This window comes from Diabrotica virgifera, chromosome 6 (assembly GCF_917563875.1).
Source record: "Diabrotica virgifera virgifera chromosome 6, PGI_DIABVI_V3a".
In the NCBI taxonomy this organism is placed as follows: domain Eukaryota; kingdom Metazoa; phylum Arthropoda; class Insecta; order Coleoptera; family Chrysomelidae; genus Diabrotica; species Diabrotica virgifera.
The window spans coordinates 8590187-8611015 of record NC_065448.1 but is presented as its reverse complement, the minus strand read 5'-3'; the positions used below and the strand labels follow the sequence as shown (position 1 = coordinate 8611015).

General features: G+C 30.2%; 1 protein-coding gene across 33 annotated transcripts in view; it reads right to left on the bottom strand.

Annotated features, from left to right (window-relative positions):
• The window catches only part of LOC114332075 (basement membrane-specific heparan sulfate proteoglycan core protein), a 1202649-nt gene extending 1196232 nt beyond the window's left edge, over positions 1 to 6417 (bottom strand). For all 33 annotated transcript variants that reach the window (XM_028281834.2, XM_028281940.2, XM_050653272.1 and 30 more), the window contains exon 1: positions 6148 to 6417. In XM_028281834.2, coding sequence (XP_028137635.2) covers positions 6148 to 6249 — 102 coding nt within the window. In that variant the 5' untranslated portion in view covers positions 6250 to 6417. The remainder of the gene's footprint in view (positions 1 to 6147) is intronic.
• Positions 6418 to 20829: the final 14412 nt, after the last annotated feature.

Here is a 20829-nt window from a genome sequence, read left to right as displayed (position 1 = left end):
GAAATAAAAGAATCATACTAAATTTTCTCTTTTTCACCCCTGTGACTTATTAAAATAATCATTATAGAAGTTCTCAGGGACGTCAGACCCTCGATATTTTATTCTGCGTTTAAATTTTCAAAAATACTAATTATTTTTTTCATTCAGGATTCGAAAATTAATTTTTAGTTCATCTTATAAATAACATCACAAGACAATATTAAGAGTAAACACTTACAAACATAAGACACTGACAAGTTTATTTTTAATTAGACTGTTCTCCCGTATTTACCTTATCAGAAAAAACTTACTTTTATTCAAATATAAAAAATAAGTAATATCTTATCCTTATCTTCCTTCTAATACGGACTACACTTGGAAACAAAATGCAATTATTTTTCGGCACTTCGGTAGAGGTAACAGCATTGTTTAACAAAGAACTCTTTTTTAAACAATGGTAACACAGAGAAGCTAGGGGTATCACGATAAGGAAAAGCCGTTACATTTCAAATGGTCAAGCAAAACATTTATTGTCTCAACAACCACGATTATTGTCACAATTAACGCATTGATTGTGGGAATTAAAGGCAGTAGTAGATTGATTAATGCATTCGTTGGCACAACAATCAGTGTACATCTATTCAATAATCATATATTACTCTATATTAACAACATTTGTACATTGTTTTAATGAAATCTGTACGTTGTCACGATAAACCAAGGTAATTGCTTGTCATCTACGAAATCAAGAACGTGAGTTGCTGCCACAATTAACAGTATTTATTAAATATACGAAACTAAGTTATTGGCTGAATAAATTGAGTGTTATTGGTTAATGTACTCTAGTTATTCTCACAATTATTATTCAATCATTGTGGCAATAACCAAGTACATTCGTCAATGTCTAAAAGTTCGTTGAAACAACAAATTAAATTGTTGTGACAACGAAATACTATTCAATAATCACTGTTAATCAATATTACGAACTAAATTTTTTTGAGTGTATATTTGGTTTTTTGACGTTCATCCTTATGCCGTAGTTATTACATATCTCATTCATACTTTCAACTAGATGTTGTAGATCTCCCGCTGTTCTTGCCATTATCACAGTATCGTCAGCATATCGAATGTTATTGATAACTTCATGATTAAGTGATTGGTTGACCCTTTCCAAATTCTACGCCACTGGCGAAATTGCTATTTTGGTTAAATTTTTGGATTCTGCAAAACTTTCTATAAAAATAATATACTCTTCATTCGTAACGATAAAGTCATTAGTTTTCGCGATATTTGAAGTTAAAAAATGAAACGACAGGGTTATTTTGATTAATGTATCGTGTCGCTTCATTTTCAATTTCAAATATCTCGAAAACTAATCACTTTATCGTTACAAATAAAGAGTATATTATTTACATAAAAAGTACTGCAAAATCAAAAAATTACACTAAAATAGCAATTTTGTCAGTGGCGTAGAATTTGGGAAGGCTCAACCAGCCACTATCCCCTGTCGTACGCCTCTGATAGTAGTTAGAAACGTTTATTTATTTTAATTTAGTAGGGTGTACAGTACCTACACTTTCTGCCAAGTATAATAAGGATACGCCAAATAGTTTTAAAGTACTGGGTACAAATAATTTTTAAATTTTAATTCTATGAATCATATTATCATAAATTAATCAAAATAACTGTCCCGTTTCATATTTAACTTCAAATATCTCGAAAACTAATGACTTTATCGTTACCAATAAAGAGTATATTATTTACGTAGAAAGTATTGGAGAATTTAAAAATAATAATAAAATAGTAATTCGTCCAGTGGCGTAAAATTTGAGAAGGGTCAACTATTCACCATCCCCTGTCGTACGCCTCTGGTAGTAGCTAGAAACGATTGTTTATCACAATTTAGTAGGGTGTCTAGTAGTCGCACTTTCTGCCAAGTATGAAAAGGATACGTCAAATAGTTTTAAAATGCTGAGCAAAAATAGTTTTGAAATTTTTAGATAAAACTTAGTAAGGAACCACATTTTATTTACGTGTTTTAAGTTAAATCTTCGTATTTTGTGCTAAGGTTTCTCTAGTTACTATATGGACAATTATTAATGAAACACCCTGCATAAGGTCGATTTGCACCGATCTGTTTAATGGATAAAAATTATTGGATATATAATTTAGCATGTTAACAATTACAAAAAACAAGGGCGCCCGATCTAATCTTGTTCTAACTATAATTAATTAATGATTAAAAAATGACATTTTTTTATAAATTTAAAAAAAAGTTTTCGACCCGGGCAGATATTATTTCAGATTTTTTAGGTAATTCCAAACAAAAAAGGTCTTTTGTAATTTTTCTCTAAAGTTGATCGTTTTCTAGTTATAAACAATTTAAAGTAAATGGAGAAATATTGTTCATCAGATTCTTCAGAGTAGATCGAGTTGTGTTTAAAATAATTATAATTACCTAGTTATAGTCTAAGATAGTATATAAGGTCGATTTGCACCGATCTGTTTAATGGATAAAAAATATTGGATATGTAATTTAACATGTTAACAATTACAAAAAACAAGGGCGCCCGATCTAATCTTGTTCTAACTATAATTAATTAATAATTAAAAAATGACATTTCTTTTATAAATTTAAAAAAAGTTTTCGACTCGGGCAGATTTTATTTCAAATTTTTTAGGTAATTCCAAACAAAAAAGGTCTTTTGTAATTTTTCTCTAAAGTTGATCGTTTTCTAGTTATAAACAATTTAAAACTGAAAAAAGAACGAAATATGACGATTTTCAAGGCTCAAAAACATAAGTATTTTGAAATTACAAAGTACCTAAATTCAAGTTCAAACCTTATTTTATCAGTTATTAATAAGTCTTTTGAACTTATTTCATTCTGAAATCTTGTTTTTTAGTTGTTAATGCCCGTCTCCCCATAAGAAACCTTCCTCATTAATAATTAAAAAAAAATATGTTTTAGAATAAAACATGGCTAAATTTCGTATCGAGACCTGATAGAAAAAGGTTTAAATTTAAATTTATGTACTTGATGATTACAAAAATGGTATTTTTTACTTATGTTTTTGAGCCTTGAAAATTGTCATCTTTCGTTTTTTTTTTCAGTTTAAAATTGTTTATAACTCGAAAACGATAAACTTTAGAGAAAAATTACAGAAGATCTTTTTTGTTTAGAATGATCCATTAAATTTGAAATAATATCTGTCCGGATCGAAAAAAATTTTTTAATTCATAAAAAAAATGTCATTTTTTAATTACATATTAATTAAAATAAACATAGATATGTAACTGTTTTACGCAATTTCAAGCCTATAAAACGTTTTATCTACTCTATGTCATATTATGTGTAAGTTTTTAGTTTGTGAAAACTGTCATTATAGATAGCAGTGGGTGAAGTGTTTAAAGTGTGCGTGAAGTAACAATGTAGTTTAAATGGGACTTACTTTTTCGCACTGTTTTTAACACACTTTCATATAATCAAATATCCTTAAATTTCGCGTTGTCATGGTGATGACATAATGAGCAATAAATTACGACAAAAGTTTTGACAGTTTTGTGGTTTGAAAGAAGTTGGAATTTTTAAATGTCAAAGTTCTAAAAATTTTGACAGTTTTGTGGTTTGAAAGAAGTTGGAATTTTTAAATGTCAAAGTTCTAAAAATTGTTGAATAGAAATGAATTCCAGTGACGAAGAGTTCAGTTTTTTATTTTTTTATGGTAGAGCAGTTAAAATATTGTATGAAGCTGTGCGTGAAGTACTTTTTGCGAACTTACGCGATGTATAGCACTCGCTCCGCTGTCGCTCGTTTCATAAATAAAATAACTATTATTGCACACAAAGCATTAATGTATTAATACAGTTACCATTAATCGAAAAAAATTGAAGTATGTAAATGTAAAGTATGCGGCAATTGCATACATATTCTACAATTCTACATTCCTTAACCAGCAAAACGAAAGGTTACCACAAGTCAAAGAAGTGATCACAGAGGTTCAACAGATGCTAGAATAGCAAAAAGGAATAAAAAAATTGGCAGTTTAAGAGGACTAATGAATTCAAAATACGTTTCTAGACAAAACAAACTCCGAATATATAACACAGTACTTAGACCTGTACTAACATATACCTACGAGGCATGGGCATTAAATAAGAAGGAAGAGGATACTCTGGAAAGATGGGAAAGGAAAATATTGAGACGCGTATTCGGAGTCGGAGTGAGGAAGACAGAAGAGGGTGCAAGGAAAGAACCAACAATAATTAATGGCTTTGTAAAAAAAATCTACCATCACCAGGTTCCTCAAGGCGCAAAGAATCAGATGGTTGTGACATGTAGAAAGAATGGCAGCGAACAGAATGCCTAAACTAGTTATGACCAGAAAACTAATCGGTCCCAAAAGAAAAGATAGAACTAGAGCGAGGTGGATTAATAACGTAGAGGAAGACTTTAAACATGTAAAAGGTGAGGGACTGAAAAAGAAAAGCAGAAAACAGAAGTGAATAAAGAAATATTGTTTATCAGGTTCTTCAGTCAGAGTACCTTGTTATAATTTTGTAATATACTAGTTCAAGTTTTGTTTAAAATAATGGAAATTAGTTAATCTTATGATTACGTTTTATGAAATGCAAAATTCTGAACACGAGAAGGTGATGGACTGGAAAAGAAAATCACAAAACAGAAGTGAATCGACAAATACTGTTCATCAGGTTCTTCGAAGTAGATCCCGTAGGTCCTTACCTTAGCGGCCTGTTGACTGTTGTGCGAATAAAAAATAATAAGTATTGAAATATGTATTTATTATTTATTGAAATGCAAAATTTTAAGTTTTACGTAAAGAAGAAAAAACAGCATACAGCTTAGTTATAATTTAATTTTTGTACTGTTTCCCCATTATATCTAAAACATAGTCTGAATAATTATCTTTATTATCATGTTTTATTAGACCTTCTAAAAACTGGACATAAAAATAAACATAGATATCTGTTTTACGCAATTTCAAAACTATAAAACGTTTTATTGCACACAAAACATTAATATAATGTATTAATACAGTTACCATTAATCGAAAAAAATTGAAGGAAATGTAAAGTATGCGGCAATTGCATACATATTCTACATTCCTTAACCAGCAAAACGAAAGGTTACCACAAGTCAAAGAAGTGATCACAGAGGTTCAACAGATGCTAGAATAGCAAAAAGGAATAAAAAATTGGCAGTTTAAGAGGACTAATGAATTCAAAATACGTTTCTAGACAAAACAAACTCCGAATATATATGTAACACAGTACTTAGACCTGTACTAACATATACCATATACCTGCGAGGCATGGACATTAAATAAGAAGGAAGATGATACTCTGGACAGTTGGGAAAGAAGGGACCAGAAAACTAATCGGTCCCAAAAGAAAAGATAGAACTAGAGCGAGGTGGATTAATAACGTAGAGGAAGACTTTAAACATGTAAAAGGTGAGGGACTGAAAAAGAAAAGCAGAAAACAGAAGTGAATAAAGAAATATTGTTTATCAGGTTCTTCAGTCAGAGTACCTTGTTATAATTTTGTAATATACTTAGTTCAAGTTTTGTTTAAAATAATGGAAATTAGTTAATCTTATGATTACGTTTTATGAAATGCAAAATTCTGAACACGAGAAGGTGATGGACTGGAAAAGAAAATCACAAAACAGAAGTGAATGGAGAAATACTGTTCATCAGGTTCTTCGGAGTAGATCCCGTAGGTCCTTAGCGGCCTGTTGACTGTTGTGCGAATAAAAAACAATAAGTATTGAAATATGTATCTATTTATTATTTATTGAAATGCAAAATTTTAAGTTTTACGTAAAGAAGAAAAAACAGCATACAGCATAAGTTATAATTTAATTTTTGTACTGTTTCCCCATTATATCTAAAACATTGTCTGAATAATTATCTTCATTATCATGTTTTATTAGACCTTCTAAAAACTGGACATAAAAATAAACATAGATAACTGTTTTACGCAATTTCAAAACTATAATATAAATCGTTTTATTGCACACAAAACAGTTACCATTAATCGAAAAAAAAATTGAAGGAAATGTAAAGTATGCGGCAATTGCATACATATTCTACATTCCTTAACCAGCAAAACGAAAGGTTACCACAAGTCAAAGAAGTGCCTTACCTTTGAATCAGCAGAAATTTGATGCAAACTTCCCACCAGCAAAAAACTAAACACAAAAAGGGTGAATAAACTGAAAAGTTTAGGGGTGCTCGGCCCACCCATGGTCAAAAACTATAATGTCTTTCTTTTGTCGCGAAGTCTAAAATGTCATCGCACTTTAATATTTACCGATCACAGAGGTCCAGCGGATGCTGCACTAAAAGATGAAATAACCGCGACGAGGTCTGGTCGGTTGTGTCTCGAGCGCCACAGCCAACTTTTCAAAAGTGAAACACATGGGTAAAGTTGCCGCGCGAGGTTCTTTAGTTGTGTTTTGATTCGGAGGAAACTTGGCTGTTTATAGTTAAACAGTTCAGTAGTTGGGCTTTTTGTGGAAATGATCGGTTGAGTCTCACGCTGGTCGGATAAGCAGAGCGATCCGGAAAAGAGCCACAACAAAGCCGGTATTGTAAACTGATGCGCAGTGGTGGCGACGTTGCCAAACTTTTGATTTATTAAATAATTTAAGGAATTTTGTGAAAGTTTTCAATGAAAATGATTTTTTTAAAGACAGATGGTGTGATAACATACAGACAGAGCCTATTTTACATCAAATCAGGCCCGAGGCACTACACAATTTTCGGACCCCTAAATATGATTTAATAATAATAATAATAACTTGTTTAAATGAATTAATTATTTAATAGAAATTTAATTGCACCAAAAATTTAAATTTTTATTAACAATAAATAAAATTTATATTTATTTAAACAATTAAACATTTTTAAATACAATATGTCGCATTTGAGATGAAACAGCTCTATACAGGGTGAGTCCCTGTATTTTCTGCTATCAAAATGAATACAGATTTGAAGTTTTGCACAGTCATACAGGTTACAGTGTTACAGGTTGAAGGTTCGAATTTTTTACGATACTCAACTGAAATTTGAATTTTAATCACGGCCTACTAAGCCAGGGTAATAAGACAAAAATATACCCTGTTCGTGACACTTCAGCAGCCAGGGTACTGAAGCGTTTTTTCGACAGGTAATACCTATAGGAACAAATTGTAACTATTTCCTGCGTAGGATCTGGCGGCCATTTTTATTTATGAACAATTAACTGTCAAAAAATGGCATTTTCAACAGTGAAAACAGTGAAACTTATGATTGTTTTAGTACAAATATCTTCGAGATTATGGAAAAAGCTTTAAAATGACGTATTACAAAGTTTGATATACTCATTTATTGTTAATATAATTGAGAGAAAAGGTCGGAATTGCAAAAAAAAAATTTTCGCAGTAACTGTTGTAAAAATTAGTGTACAGCTTTTAAATTTTTGTCAAATGAGGGTTCTTTGGTGCTTAATATGTGATAAAAATTTCAAAGCGATTCATTCAATTGTTTAAATTTTATTTAAATTTTTTATCCCAGAGAGCATTTTTTTGCAATAACATAAATCAGAAAAAATGACGTTAGAACCATTCCACAGGTGTCAAATGAAGGAGCATGAGCTACATTTTCAACATGGTGTAAACAAGTGAATAAAAATGCATTTATTAGTAATAAATAATTATGCAAAATATCGTCAATTTTTCTTTATAAAATTTTTCCAAAAAAACTAACTTTTTTACCCTGTTTTAAGTGTACAACTACCAAGTAATGGTATTTATATCATAATTGATAAAAAATTGTAATAAATATATATAATTTCTTATATAACAAAATAAAAAGTTTATAAGGAAAGATTTACGATACTTTTGCATAATTATTTATTACTAATAAATGCATTTTTATCCAGTTGTGTAACACATTCACTAATTTTATTAATATGCATATGTATTGGTTCGGTCGATTATTTATAAAATATTGTTGAAATTCCATTTTTGAATGTTTTGGCCAATTCCCTATATCGCTGGCAAAGGAGGTATTGACGTTGTCGTTTTCTATAGGAGATGACGGAGATGTATTTGTGACAGTTGTAAGTCGCTTGAAAATCAACAGTGGAGTCATCATTTATCATTTCCTGTTCGTAAAATGAAAGAATTTTGAAAATTTATTTTGTTATTGTAATAAATTTTTTTTTGTGATCTTTCCGGGTCCCATTAAAATGCGGGCCCGAGGCAAGTACCTCACGGCCTAGTGGTAAAATAGGCCCTGCATACAGACAAAGTATATTTCATTTTAATGATTATACACGGCGCGTCAGAGAAAACGGGCACCCCTACAAATGGGTCATTTTTGATATCTCGTATCTTCTAAACCTGTTGTCCGATTTAAGTAACTTTTTTAATATGTTATAGCCTTATTATTTAACCATATCGCTGTAATAATATTGTTGCTAAACAAGTAAAATTTCATTGTATACCGGGTGTACAAATCAAACTGTGTTTTTTTTTAAGTTCGCAACACCCTGTGGGATATTCTGGCATTTATAAAATACTGGAAATAAAACCCAACTACAGCCTCAGGTTCTCTTAACATACTGTTTTTTGATAAATTCGCTTATGTTGGATAATACAAAGTTAGGTACTTTAACAACTAGCCTTGTTCTTCATCAGAACAGGGTGTTTCGAAATAAGTTCGACAAACTTTAAGGGATAATTCTGAATGAAAAAATAATGACCGTTTGCTTTATAAACATATTTCCGCAAATGCTTCGTTTCCGAGATACGTGATGTTGAATTTTTTCTTACAAACTGACGATCTATTTTTAGTGATGTAACGAATATTCGTATTCGCATTCGCACTCGCGAAAATTCGCATATTTTTGCATATTCGCATTCGTATTCGCGTTCGAGAAATTTGTGCGAATGTTTTGCGAATATAAATATCAGAAAAAAAATTAATTTGAAGATAATATTAGGTTGACAAAATCAAAATCTGTTAATTTCTTATCTTCTTTATATTAAGAAATGGTAACTTTACCTTGTATCATCACATTATCAGCCTTCACTTTATTTTATTATTTGGTATTATGTAGTAGGTAAAGCTTAAGATTCAGATTGATTTACACCAAATATCAATTAACTTTTCATTATAAATTTAGAAAACATGTCAAAAATAGACACAAATTAGAAAAACAGAATATTCGCATTCGCATCCGCATTCGCGAATGTCGGTAGCAGATATTCGCATTCGCATTCGTATTCGCGAATGTTCAAAAAATGACATTCGTTACATCAATTGCGTTAAAACCGGTCGAGATATGCAAATAAAATTTGGTGGGTTTTACGACGTAGTAATTACACATTTTTTGACATAAAATTAAGAATTTTATATACGATTATAAAGCAAACTTTAATTATTTTTTAATGCAGAATTAGCCCTTAAAGTTTGTTGCACTTATTTAAAAACACCCTGTATTGATGAAGAACATGGCTAGTTGTTAAACTACCTAACTTTTGTATTATCCAACATAAGCGAATGAATAAAAAAACAGAATGTTAAGAAAACCTGAGGCTGCAGTTATGTTTTAATTTCAGTATTTTATAAATGCTAGAATATTCCACAGGGTGTTGCGAACCTTGAGAAAAAAACAGTTTGATTCGTACACCCGATATACAATGAAAATTTACCTGTTTAGCAACAACATTATTACAGCGATATTGTTAAAGAATAAGGCTATAACATATTATAAAAATTACTTAAATCGGACAACAGGTTTAGGAGATACGAGACATCAAAAATGACCCACTTTTTGGGAAGCCCGTTTTCTCTGACGAGCAGGGTATAAGAATATATTGAAAACGTCTTAGCCTACTGGCTGATCTCTGAACTGATCTTTAGTTCTTAAAACGTCAGATGCAACTATCTAGATTAAGATAAGTTAAGTAGGTATTTACATGCAAAACACTGTATATTTAAAAAATCTGACGATTTGAGCGGGCCATAAGGAAATGGACGAGTCACGAAGTTTCACAAAAATAGCGAAAGTGTTCAATATTTTTCAAAAATCTATCGAATGATACCAAACACGCCTTCCCACGGAGGGGGGTGGGGGATGAGTTTTAAATTTTAAGTAGGAACCCCGCGATATTTCACGAAATGAACATCAGATCGAAAAACTGAAAATTACACGTACCTAATCAATATTTTTGAAAAATTTATCGAAAGACACCAAACACGACTCCCCACGGAGGTGGGGCGGAAGGTCACTTTAAAATATTAAATAGGAGCCCCCATTTTTTATTCTGGATTCCTTACGTAAAAATAAAAAAATATGAAAAAAATATTTTTAAGAAACGCTTTTCTTTAGTTACGAGTGACTAAAATTAAACATATTATAAAAAAATCAACCAAAAAGCAAAAAGAAAAAAAAATTGAAAAAATCTAACACATTCGTCAAAGAAAAGCGTGGCGCGTCTTCATCGAATAAACGGTTTTCGCACCACGCTTTTCTTTAACGAATGTGTTAGATTTTTTCAATTTTTTTATTTTTTGCTTTTTGGTTGATTTTTTTATAATACGTTTAATTTTAACTAAAGAAAAGCGTTTCTTAAAAATATTTTTGAAGATATTCTCCTTTAGCGGCGAATCGATTGAGGGTAAAATTTGATTGATCCGCGCGCATGCGCATACCGACAGTATGGTATTAGTTGTTATACGGGCTCTGATTGGGTGTTGAAATTTAGAAATGATCTGTCAATAATTGTTCAATATGGAGGTTATCGGTAAACAAAAATATATAATATTAGTTTTTATTGATGTGTGGACAGAAATAAAATCAAATTTATAATTATAGTGACTTTTTAAATAGTTTTGAAAAGCCGCAGGTACGTAATTCTAAATGTTTCAGTTGGAAATACCTAATAGTTTCAATACCTATCTATTTGGAAAATGTAAACAAAATAATGTAGTTACCTATTAGTAGGCAATGTTTTAATTTACATAATCTGATTACGAACAAACTTTCTACAAATCTTCATCTCATACATCGTTTTCTTACTCTATATTTTGTTGTATTTTATTTCGACAAAAATCAAACTAATAATTTTATTAAATTCATATAAATTTATGGTGTAAACGTTTAGTTTGTGTATATTCCCACATGACGTATACGACAGTTTAATGCAGTTTGAAATGGCGTCAACTTTCGTACGGCGCGGTAGACGTGAAGTGGGTTCAAGCCCCAAGCAAGTTATTATTTTTTTTTTATAGATTTTATGATTGTAAGTATATTATTATATAATTTTTGAAGATATTCTTCTTTTTTGAAAGTGGTAGATAAGAAAGTTAGTTTGATTTTTAAATAAAATAAGTACAAATAACCTTTTAAGTATATTTACTTCGTTTAAATTACCTATTATATAATAGAAGAATATCTTCTTACGTGCGTACAAAGTACACACACATTCTTTTTTTTCATATTTTTTTATTTTTTACTTTTTAGTCTTACACTTTTCAAACATTAAAATATATCGTCATATTTATTAAAATATGTATAAAACATATGATGTATAATGAGAAGTAGTCGGAATCGGCAAAAAATTTGAAACTTTATTGTTTATTTATGAAGCATAACGTAAACAATTAACGTAAAAAGTGAAATTATGTATAATTTATATAATTAACTACAATCTGTAAAAGTTTCAATTTTCTGCATTGTAAAAAACAAGAGAATTTAAGCATATTCCGTTAAAATCGTTTTTTTTTATTTAAATAATTAATAAACAAAAATTTTTTATTGACTATTTGTGTATTGTTCCCGCGACTGTATATGTCTGCAAATTTTTAGTCATTTGCATTGAAGAAAAGGCAGTCAAATTAACGTCCAAAGATTTGACCCAAACTATTGAACTAAAGAAAAGAGTTTAATTAATTAATACGACAAAACGAATTCTAATGTTAATTGTAGCACAAAACGTTTCTACCGCGGTGGTTTTTCTAAGACTACGATAAAAACACGAATTTTTTAATTCGAGTTCTGGTTGAAGTTTTGTTTGTATCGTATTAAAATTTGACACGAATAAACGCCGATTTATATATAAACAAATATATCAGCGTTCAAAATTTGAAACTTTATTGTTTATTTATGAAGCATAACGTACACAATTAACGTAAAAAGTGAAATTATGTATAGTTCATATCATTAGCTACAATCCGTAAAAGTTTCAAGTTTCTACATTGTAAAAAACAGGAGAATTTAAACATTTTCCATTAAAATTGTTTTTTTTTATTTAAACAATTAATAAACATAAAAATTTTTTATTGACTATTCGTGTATTGTTCCCGCGAATGGAATGCATATGTCTGCAAATTTTCATTCATTTGCATTGGAGAAAAGTCAGTCAAATTAACGTCTAAAGATTTGATGCAAACTATTGAAGTAAAGAAAAGCGTTTAATAAGTAACTTTTATTCCAGAGATTTTTTCGAATTATAGATAGATAGCGCTATAATCGGAAAAAACGATTGTTGGAAATGGAAAATTAAATTATAACAATAGACAATTCCCACTAAAATGGAAAACCTAACTTAGCTTTTTTTGGTTTTAGGACTTAATCTTCACAACCCAATAGGTGCCCATAACGCTCGAGTAACTGAAGATTTAGCATACTTGCTTCCCCTACTATGAAATATTAATGTTATGTGTGGTTTATCCTGTAATATAGTCCAGGGTAATAAGGTTTTTCCCATGACACTCGAGGAGCCAGGGAAGTGAAACGTTTTTTCGACAGGTAATACCTATAAGAGCAAATTATAACTATTTCCTGCGTAGGATCTGGCGGCCATTTTTATTTATAAACAATTAAGTGTCAAAAAATGGCATTTTCCATTTTTTTGCAAATCAATGGAAAACAGTGAAACTTATGGTTTTTTTAGTATAAATATCTTTGAGATTATGGAAAAAGCTTTAAAATGACGTATCACAAAGTTTGATATACTCATTAATTGTTAATATAATTGCGAAAAAAGGTCGGAATTGCAAAAAAAATTAATTTCGCAATATCTATTGTAAAAATTAGTGTACAACTTTGAAATTTTTGTCATGTAAGGGTTCTTTGGTGCTTAATATGTGATAAAAATTTCAAAGCCATTCATTCAATTGTTTAAATTTTATTCAAATTGTTTATCCCAGAGAGCATTTTTTTTTGCAATAACATAAGTCCGAAAAAAATGAAGTTAGAACCATTCCATAGAGGTCAAATGAAAGAGCATGAGCTATATTTTCAACTAGGTTTAAAAAAGCGGATAAAAAATGCATTTATTAGTAATAAATAATTATGCAAAAGTATCGTAAATCTTTCCTTATAAACTTTTTATTTTGTTATATAAGAAATTATATATATTTATTACAATTTTTTATCAATTATGATATAAATAACATTACTTGGTAGTTGTGCACTTAAAACAGGGTAAAAAAGTTAATTTTTTTGGAAAAAGTTATCCAAAAATTTATAAGGAACGATTTACGACACTTTTGCATAATTATTTATTACTAATAAATGCATGTTTTATTCGCTTTTTTTAAACCAAGTTGAAAATATAGCTCATGCTCTTCCATTTGCCCTCTGTGAAATGGTTCTAACGGCATTTTTTCTGACTTATGTTATTGCAAAAAAAAATGCTCTCTGAGATAAACAATTCGAATAAAATTTAAACAATTAAATGAATCGCTTTGAAATTTTTATCACATATTAAGCACCAAAAATCCCTCATTTGACAAAAATTTCAAACATGTACACTAATTTTTACAACAGTTATTGCGAAAATATTTTTTTTTGCCATTCCGACTTTTTTCGCAATTATATTAACCATAAATGAGTATATCAAACTTTGTAATATGTAATTTTAAAGCTTTTTCCATAACCTCAAAGATATTTGTACTAAAAAAATCATAAGTTTCACTTTTTTCCATTGATTTGAAAAAAAAAGGGGAAAATGCCATTTTTTGATAGTTAATTGTTTATAAATAAAAATGGCCGCCAGATCCTACGCAGGAAATAGTTTCAATTTGTTCCTATAGGTATTACTTGTCGAAAAAACGCTTCAGTACCCTGGCTGCTGAAGTGTCACAAACAGGGTATATTTTTGTCTTATTACCCTGGCCTAATATGGCTGTAAGACATGGACGTTAAAATCCACAATGCTTAACAAATTAGAAGTATATATTCGAATTGTGGTGCTATGGATGGATCCTAAAAATATCGTTAAATAACAGAATACTTCGGCTATATAATTCTTCTTCTTTAAGTTCCATCTTCTATCGAAGGTTGGAAATCATCATGGCAATGCGGACCTTGTTGACTTCCGCTCAAAATATATCTGAACTATATAATTAGAGGACCTAAATACCATATATTTCGACTTAGAATGCAATGAAAAGTGGAGAGAAAGAGATGAATTTATTGAAAGAAGCTTTCAACCAAATATATGTCTGTATATATGGTTAGTACTTTAGTACTTCAGTAAAAATTTAGTAGATAAGTAATTTTACTTTAGTAACACGTTTAGTTAATGAAATAATTCTGTTATAAAACAATAAAATGGTTTTTATGGGGTTTTTATTGCAAGAAATGGTACTCTCCTAACTTGCTTACATTACGGTAATTGATATGGGAACCGAGTTCTGCAGTTGTTGGCGACAGAATTTTAATTAATGGTATTATTCAACAATTTGACACAATAGTTCACAATGTTCAAGGTCGAAAAAACGATATAGACGATTCTATATTCTACAATCTACAGTCTTGGACAAAAATAGCACATATTAGCAGTATTATTAGTCTCGGTTTTGTGTTTTAATAGTAATATGGTTGTAATTTAAATATCATTTCCTTTCCTCTGTACGATATAATATCCGATTATATATTTTTATATATCTATATTCTATATATACGATTAGATACTTCGATAAATACCTTGATATTACGTTAGATATTTTGACCACTAGCAAACCAGGGGTTCTTAATAGTCCGAGCCACTTTTCACAAGTTGAAGTTTTTCGCGAGCCGCAATAAAATACTTATTCAAAAAGTATCTATGTATAGAAGGTATTTACAATTTTTTTAACAGAACTTTTACTTACTGAAAACCGAAATACAATAATTACGAAATATTTAAACTTAATTACATTTTTGTTTTCCTTCTTTTGATAATTCTTTAGAATTTGGTGATTAATATGTGACTTCTCAGTAATTCTTTTAGATGCTGGTTAGGTAATATTGATCGGTGTTAGGATTTCACCAATTTTAAAATGGAATAAAATGGTCCACACAAGTACGTTGTTCCTAATATGGAAATAATTTAACAAGCATTCTTTTTTAGGGTACCTTCTTGGATTCTGGTACAAATTTCCAAAATTCGGTATTCGGCATCGACTTATAGTTTTAGTCTAGTAAAATAAAATTTCACTACATGTAAAATAAAATGTAAATTCGTACAGGTTGAAACAAATTTTATATCAAAGTTTAGGTGGGTACAAAAGATATTTTCAAGAAAGTATCCAAATCACACAAGGGGATCATTCTTTAAATAATTAAAAAGGGGTCATTTTTGCAAAAAAATTACTTTTTTAACTGCTGAGGTCATTCAATTACTAATGAAGGTCTATAGGATTATATTCTGCAAAGTTGAAGGATTAATCTTTCACATATAACTTACTAAATTAAATTTGACCCCCTATTTATTTAAATAATTATACATGAAACTTTAAAAACAAATTTGCAAAAAATTATTTTTAGCGTTTTAAATAAGCACTATAGAATATCTTATTTTACAGGAGAAGTTGCACTATGTTATCAGTATTAATAAAAAAAATTAGTCCAAAAATATTTAATATTTTTTGAGATATTGAATTTGTTTATTAAATGTTACCCTATTTTCAATTGCAAAAACGCGGTTGTTGCCAAAGAAATATTCACCTGTATTAAATCTTATTAGTTTTATTTTTATGTATATTTTCGATAAATGTATTGATAAATTCAAATTTCAATTAAACTTCCCCCTAAAATGACATTTGAAAATTATTCAAATTTGTTTATAATTTGTTTTTTTAATAACGTCGCGGGGATTAAATATTTTGAAATGCCGTTTCAATAATTGGGTTTCTGGGAATTTTTCACTAATTAACAAATTTTTTTGTCTTTTTTTCCTCTTCTTTTTTTTTCTTGGAGTTATATTACTACGGGCCCTTGTAGGGTTAAGTTTCATTAAGAATGTCGAATCTCTAAGTTATAGATTCTAGACCTAAAAATATAAAGATTGGTATAAAATCACTTAAATAAAATGTGGCTGGTTACTGAGTTACAGGGTGTTTAATTTAAAAATTAAAAATTATTTTTACCAAGTACTTTCAAACTATTTGACGCATCCTTATCATACTTGTCAGAAAGTGTGGGTATACAGTCTACTAAATTGTGACAAATAAAAGTTTCTAGCTACTACCAGAGGCGTACGACAGGGGATAGTTAATGGTTGACCCTTTCCAAATTCTACGCCACTGAGGGAATTACTATTTTAGCGAAATTTTTCGATTCTCCAATACTTTATATGTAAATAATATACTCTTTACTGGTAACGATTAAGTCATTAGTTTTCGAGATATTGGACGTTAAAAATGAAACGGCATAGTTATTTTGATTCATTCATTCATTAATTTTAAACTTCCAATATCTCTCAAACTGATGACTTTATCGATACCAATAAAGTTATTTACATACAAAGTATTGGAGAATCGAAAAATTTCGTTAAAATAGTAATTCACTCAGTGGCGTAGAATTTGGGAAGGGTCAATCATTCACTATCCCCTGTCGTACGCCTCTGGCACTAGCTAGAAACGTTTATTAATCACAATTTAGTAGGGTGTATAATGGCCACACTTTCTGTTAAGTATGATAAGGATACGTTAAATAGTTTTAAAGTACTTGGTAACAATAATTTTTAAATTTTTAAATAAAACACCCCGTAACTCAGTAAGTAGCCATATTTTATTTAAGAGATTTTAGTTAAATCTTAATATTTTTAGGTCTACAATCTAGATCTCATAGACTCGACATTCTTAATAAAATTTAACCCTAAAATGGCCCGTAGTAATATAACTCCAAGGAAAAAAGAAGAAGAAAAAACGACAAAAAAATTGTGTTAATTAGTAAAAAATTCCCAGGAACCCAATTATCGAAACGGCATTTTAAAATACTTAATCTCCGCAACGTTATTAAAAAAAAAACAAATTATAAACAAATTGGTATGATTTTCAAATGCCATTTTAGGGGGGAGTTTAATTGAAATTTGAATGTATCCATACAACTATCGACAATATACATAAAAATGAAAATAATGAGATCTTAAGCAGGTGAATATTTATTTGGCAACAACCGCGTTTTTTCAATTGAAAATATAGTAACATTTAATAAACAACTTCAATATCTCAAAAAATATTAAATATTTTTTGACCAATTTTTTTTTGCTTAATACTGGTAACATAGTGCAACTTAGTCTGTAAAATAAAATATTTTATAGTGCTTATTTAAAACGCAAAAAATAATTATTTGCGAATTTGTTTTTTAAGTTTTATATACAATTATTTAAATAAATAGGGGGTCAAATTTAATTTAGTAAGTCTTATGTGAAATATTTACCCTTCAGATTTGTAGAAAAAATCCCATAGACCTTCATTGATAAGTGAATTACCTCAGCAGTTAAAAAAGTTTTTTTTTTGGCAAAAATGACCCCTTTTTAATTATTTAAACAATGATCCCCTTGTATGATTTGGATACTTTCTTGAAAATATCTTTTGTACCCACCTAAGCTTTGATATAAAATTTATTTTAACCTGTTCGAATTTACATTTTGACTTTTTTTTATTTTATTAGGCTATTTTATTTTCGAGCTTGATCTTCTTGCGTCTCTATTAATTTTAATTCTCCAGATGTTGTTTGGCTCATATATTGGTAATAATAAAAAATTCACCTTATGAACTATGTTCATTTCAAATGAATTCGGAAAAAAATGAAGAGACGATTTAACATATTTTAAGTCTTCAAATATATTTTGGAGTTCGGTCAATATTCCTTCCGGCTTTTTTATATACCTACTCGTTAAGTTTTTCTAGTATAATATGGTAAAACATTTTTTCTAAGTCGAGTAAAATTACTTAAATGCAAAATGTGTACCTAATACAAATTACAAATTACATCTGTAGCAAGAGTTATACAAAAATCGGTCTGGATTCGGTTGATTACTGACTTTTACATTGCGTCACTCTCATGTAATGTTCGTTAGCGCAGTTTTCGATGTGTCATATCATTCTTATCTTGGATGGAAATGGAATTTGTTACAAAGTCTTTCATGTTTGTTGTCAGTAAATTAAAAGACATTTTGAAACACATATTATGATAATAATTTTTTAAAATCATATCTAATACAAAATTGAAAAATAACTCGGGTACCATCGAGAGCCACAAGTAATCCTTCAAAGAGCCGCATGTGGCTCGCGAGCCGCAGTTTGGCCAGCCCTGAATTTATACTCTACAACGCTAGCCAAAAGTCTTCTTTTCCCCTTGTATCTTTTGAAAGGTTATACTTATACTTAATAGTGAAATTTGGAGGGAGGAAATAAACGGTCTTTCCTGAAAAACATACTCAGTTTCCAGAAAATTTAAATGTTTGAGCAAGCATTTTGAGAATCTACATAGTTGGTTCTGTTTTTCTCAATGCTAACTTAACCGGTGAAGTGTATCTGGAGACGTTTCAAATCAAAACGTAATTGGGCCGTTAATTCTTGAAATTCTGGAAGACAATCCAGACGAATTCGGCAACTTTGAAATAAGGTTTCAACAAGATGATGCTCCTGAACACTATTATGGTGCATTAGGACGTTTCGTAGATGAGGAATATCGTGGTAGATGGATTGGACGACAAGGCTCGATAGATTGTCCAGCTCAGTCAAAGGACCACACACCATTAGATTTTTTTTTCTGTGGGGGTACTTGAATTTTAATGTTTACGCGACATCACCCGACAGTATTGACATTTTGAAACAACAAATTGTTGAAGAATGTAGGGCAATTTTACTCGACACATTTGAACGAGTACTACAAGAGTATATCAATAGGGTAATTTACTCTCAGGAAGAAAATGCGAAGCTACAGTTTTAGTAGGTACATATTTTAATTTATTCCTCAAATTCAGATTCAAACCACACAAAATTGGTAGAATTGAATAGGTATTTTCAATACCTTTCAAACGATATATCACTTGTCATAAGGCCTAATTTAAAATGTACTCTACTCAATTTCTCCTGACATTCTCCAATTTTATCGTATCTTCCTCCAATTTTTTCAGACATCCTCTAATTTTTTCTGACTTCCTTTAATTTTTTGTGACTCTCCAATTTTTTCTGTAGCTCTCCAATTTTATTATGTCTTCTTCTAATTATTCCTGACTCCTTCCTATTTTATCGTGTATTCTTCTATTTTTTTCCGACTCACTCCTAGTTTATCGTGTTCCCTATAATTTTTCCTGATTTCCTGTAATTCTTTTAACTCCCCCCTATTTTAACGTTTCTCCCTCTAATTTTTACTGACTCTCACTAATTTTCCCCGACTCCGTCCTATTTCATCGTGTCTCCATATAATCTTTGCTGATTACCTGTAATTTTTTTCGACTTCCTCCTATTTAACGTTTCTCACTCTAATTTTTCATGCGCCTCTCCTATTTTATCTCGTCTTCCTCTAATTTTTCCTTTCTCTCTTGTATTTCTCGTGTCTTCCTCTAATTTTTAATTACTGTTTCCTATTTTATATCGTCTTCCTCTAACTTTTCCTGACTCACTCCCTGACTCCTGCTTTATGGTGTCCCCCTCCTATTTTATCATGTCTCCGTCTAATTTTTCCTGACTAGCTCCTATTTTATCCTGTCTACCCCTAATTTTTTCTGACTTTTTTTTATTTTATCGTGTCTCCATCTATTTTTTTTGACTACCTCTAATTTTTCTTAACTCTCTCTAATTTTTCCTGTCTCACTGTAATTTTTCCCGACTACCTATTATTTTAGTGTGTCCCCTATTCGATTTCGACTCCCTACTATTTGAACTTGTCCCCTTTAATTTTTCCTGACTCTCCATGGGCGTCCATATAAAAATTTTCAAGGGGGCCAAACGTGAAGATGTTGCACATTATATTTTGTATACTTTGGATAACCATATATATAGTTAACAGAACCCGAAAAGCTAGGGGGCACGCCCCCCCTGCCATGGGTATGGGCGCCTATGTGACTCTTGGCTATTTTATCTTGTCTTCCTCAAATGTTTCCTGATTGCCTTGTATTTTTTCGAGTCTTCCATTTAATATTCAATGAATTCTCTCCTATTTTATCTCGTTTTCCTAAAATTTTTCCTGATCCTTAACTATTTTATCGTGTCTCACTCTAATTTTTCTTTCCTACTATTTTATGGTATCGCGGGATCAAACCCATTTACACACATTCACGGGAGTAAATCCATTAACACATTCACGGGACTAAAACTCGTCTCCATAGCTGGACAGCGTAATTCCAATCCAAGGTATTTTATTTCCATTACTTGTTCAATACTGATACTATTCTGAATAGGCCCTGAACAGAATGAGCGATAGGTCTTACTTCACAGTTAATATGTGTTATGTGTTCCTGTTATTTGGCTGCTTTTCAGCTTTACTTACTAATGCCACTTGGTACCTCCATAGATAAAATAGAGACTGCTTACTATTCCTTTTGCATATAGA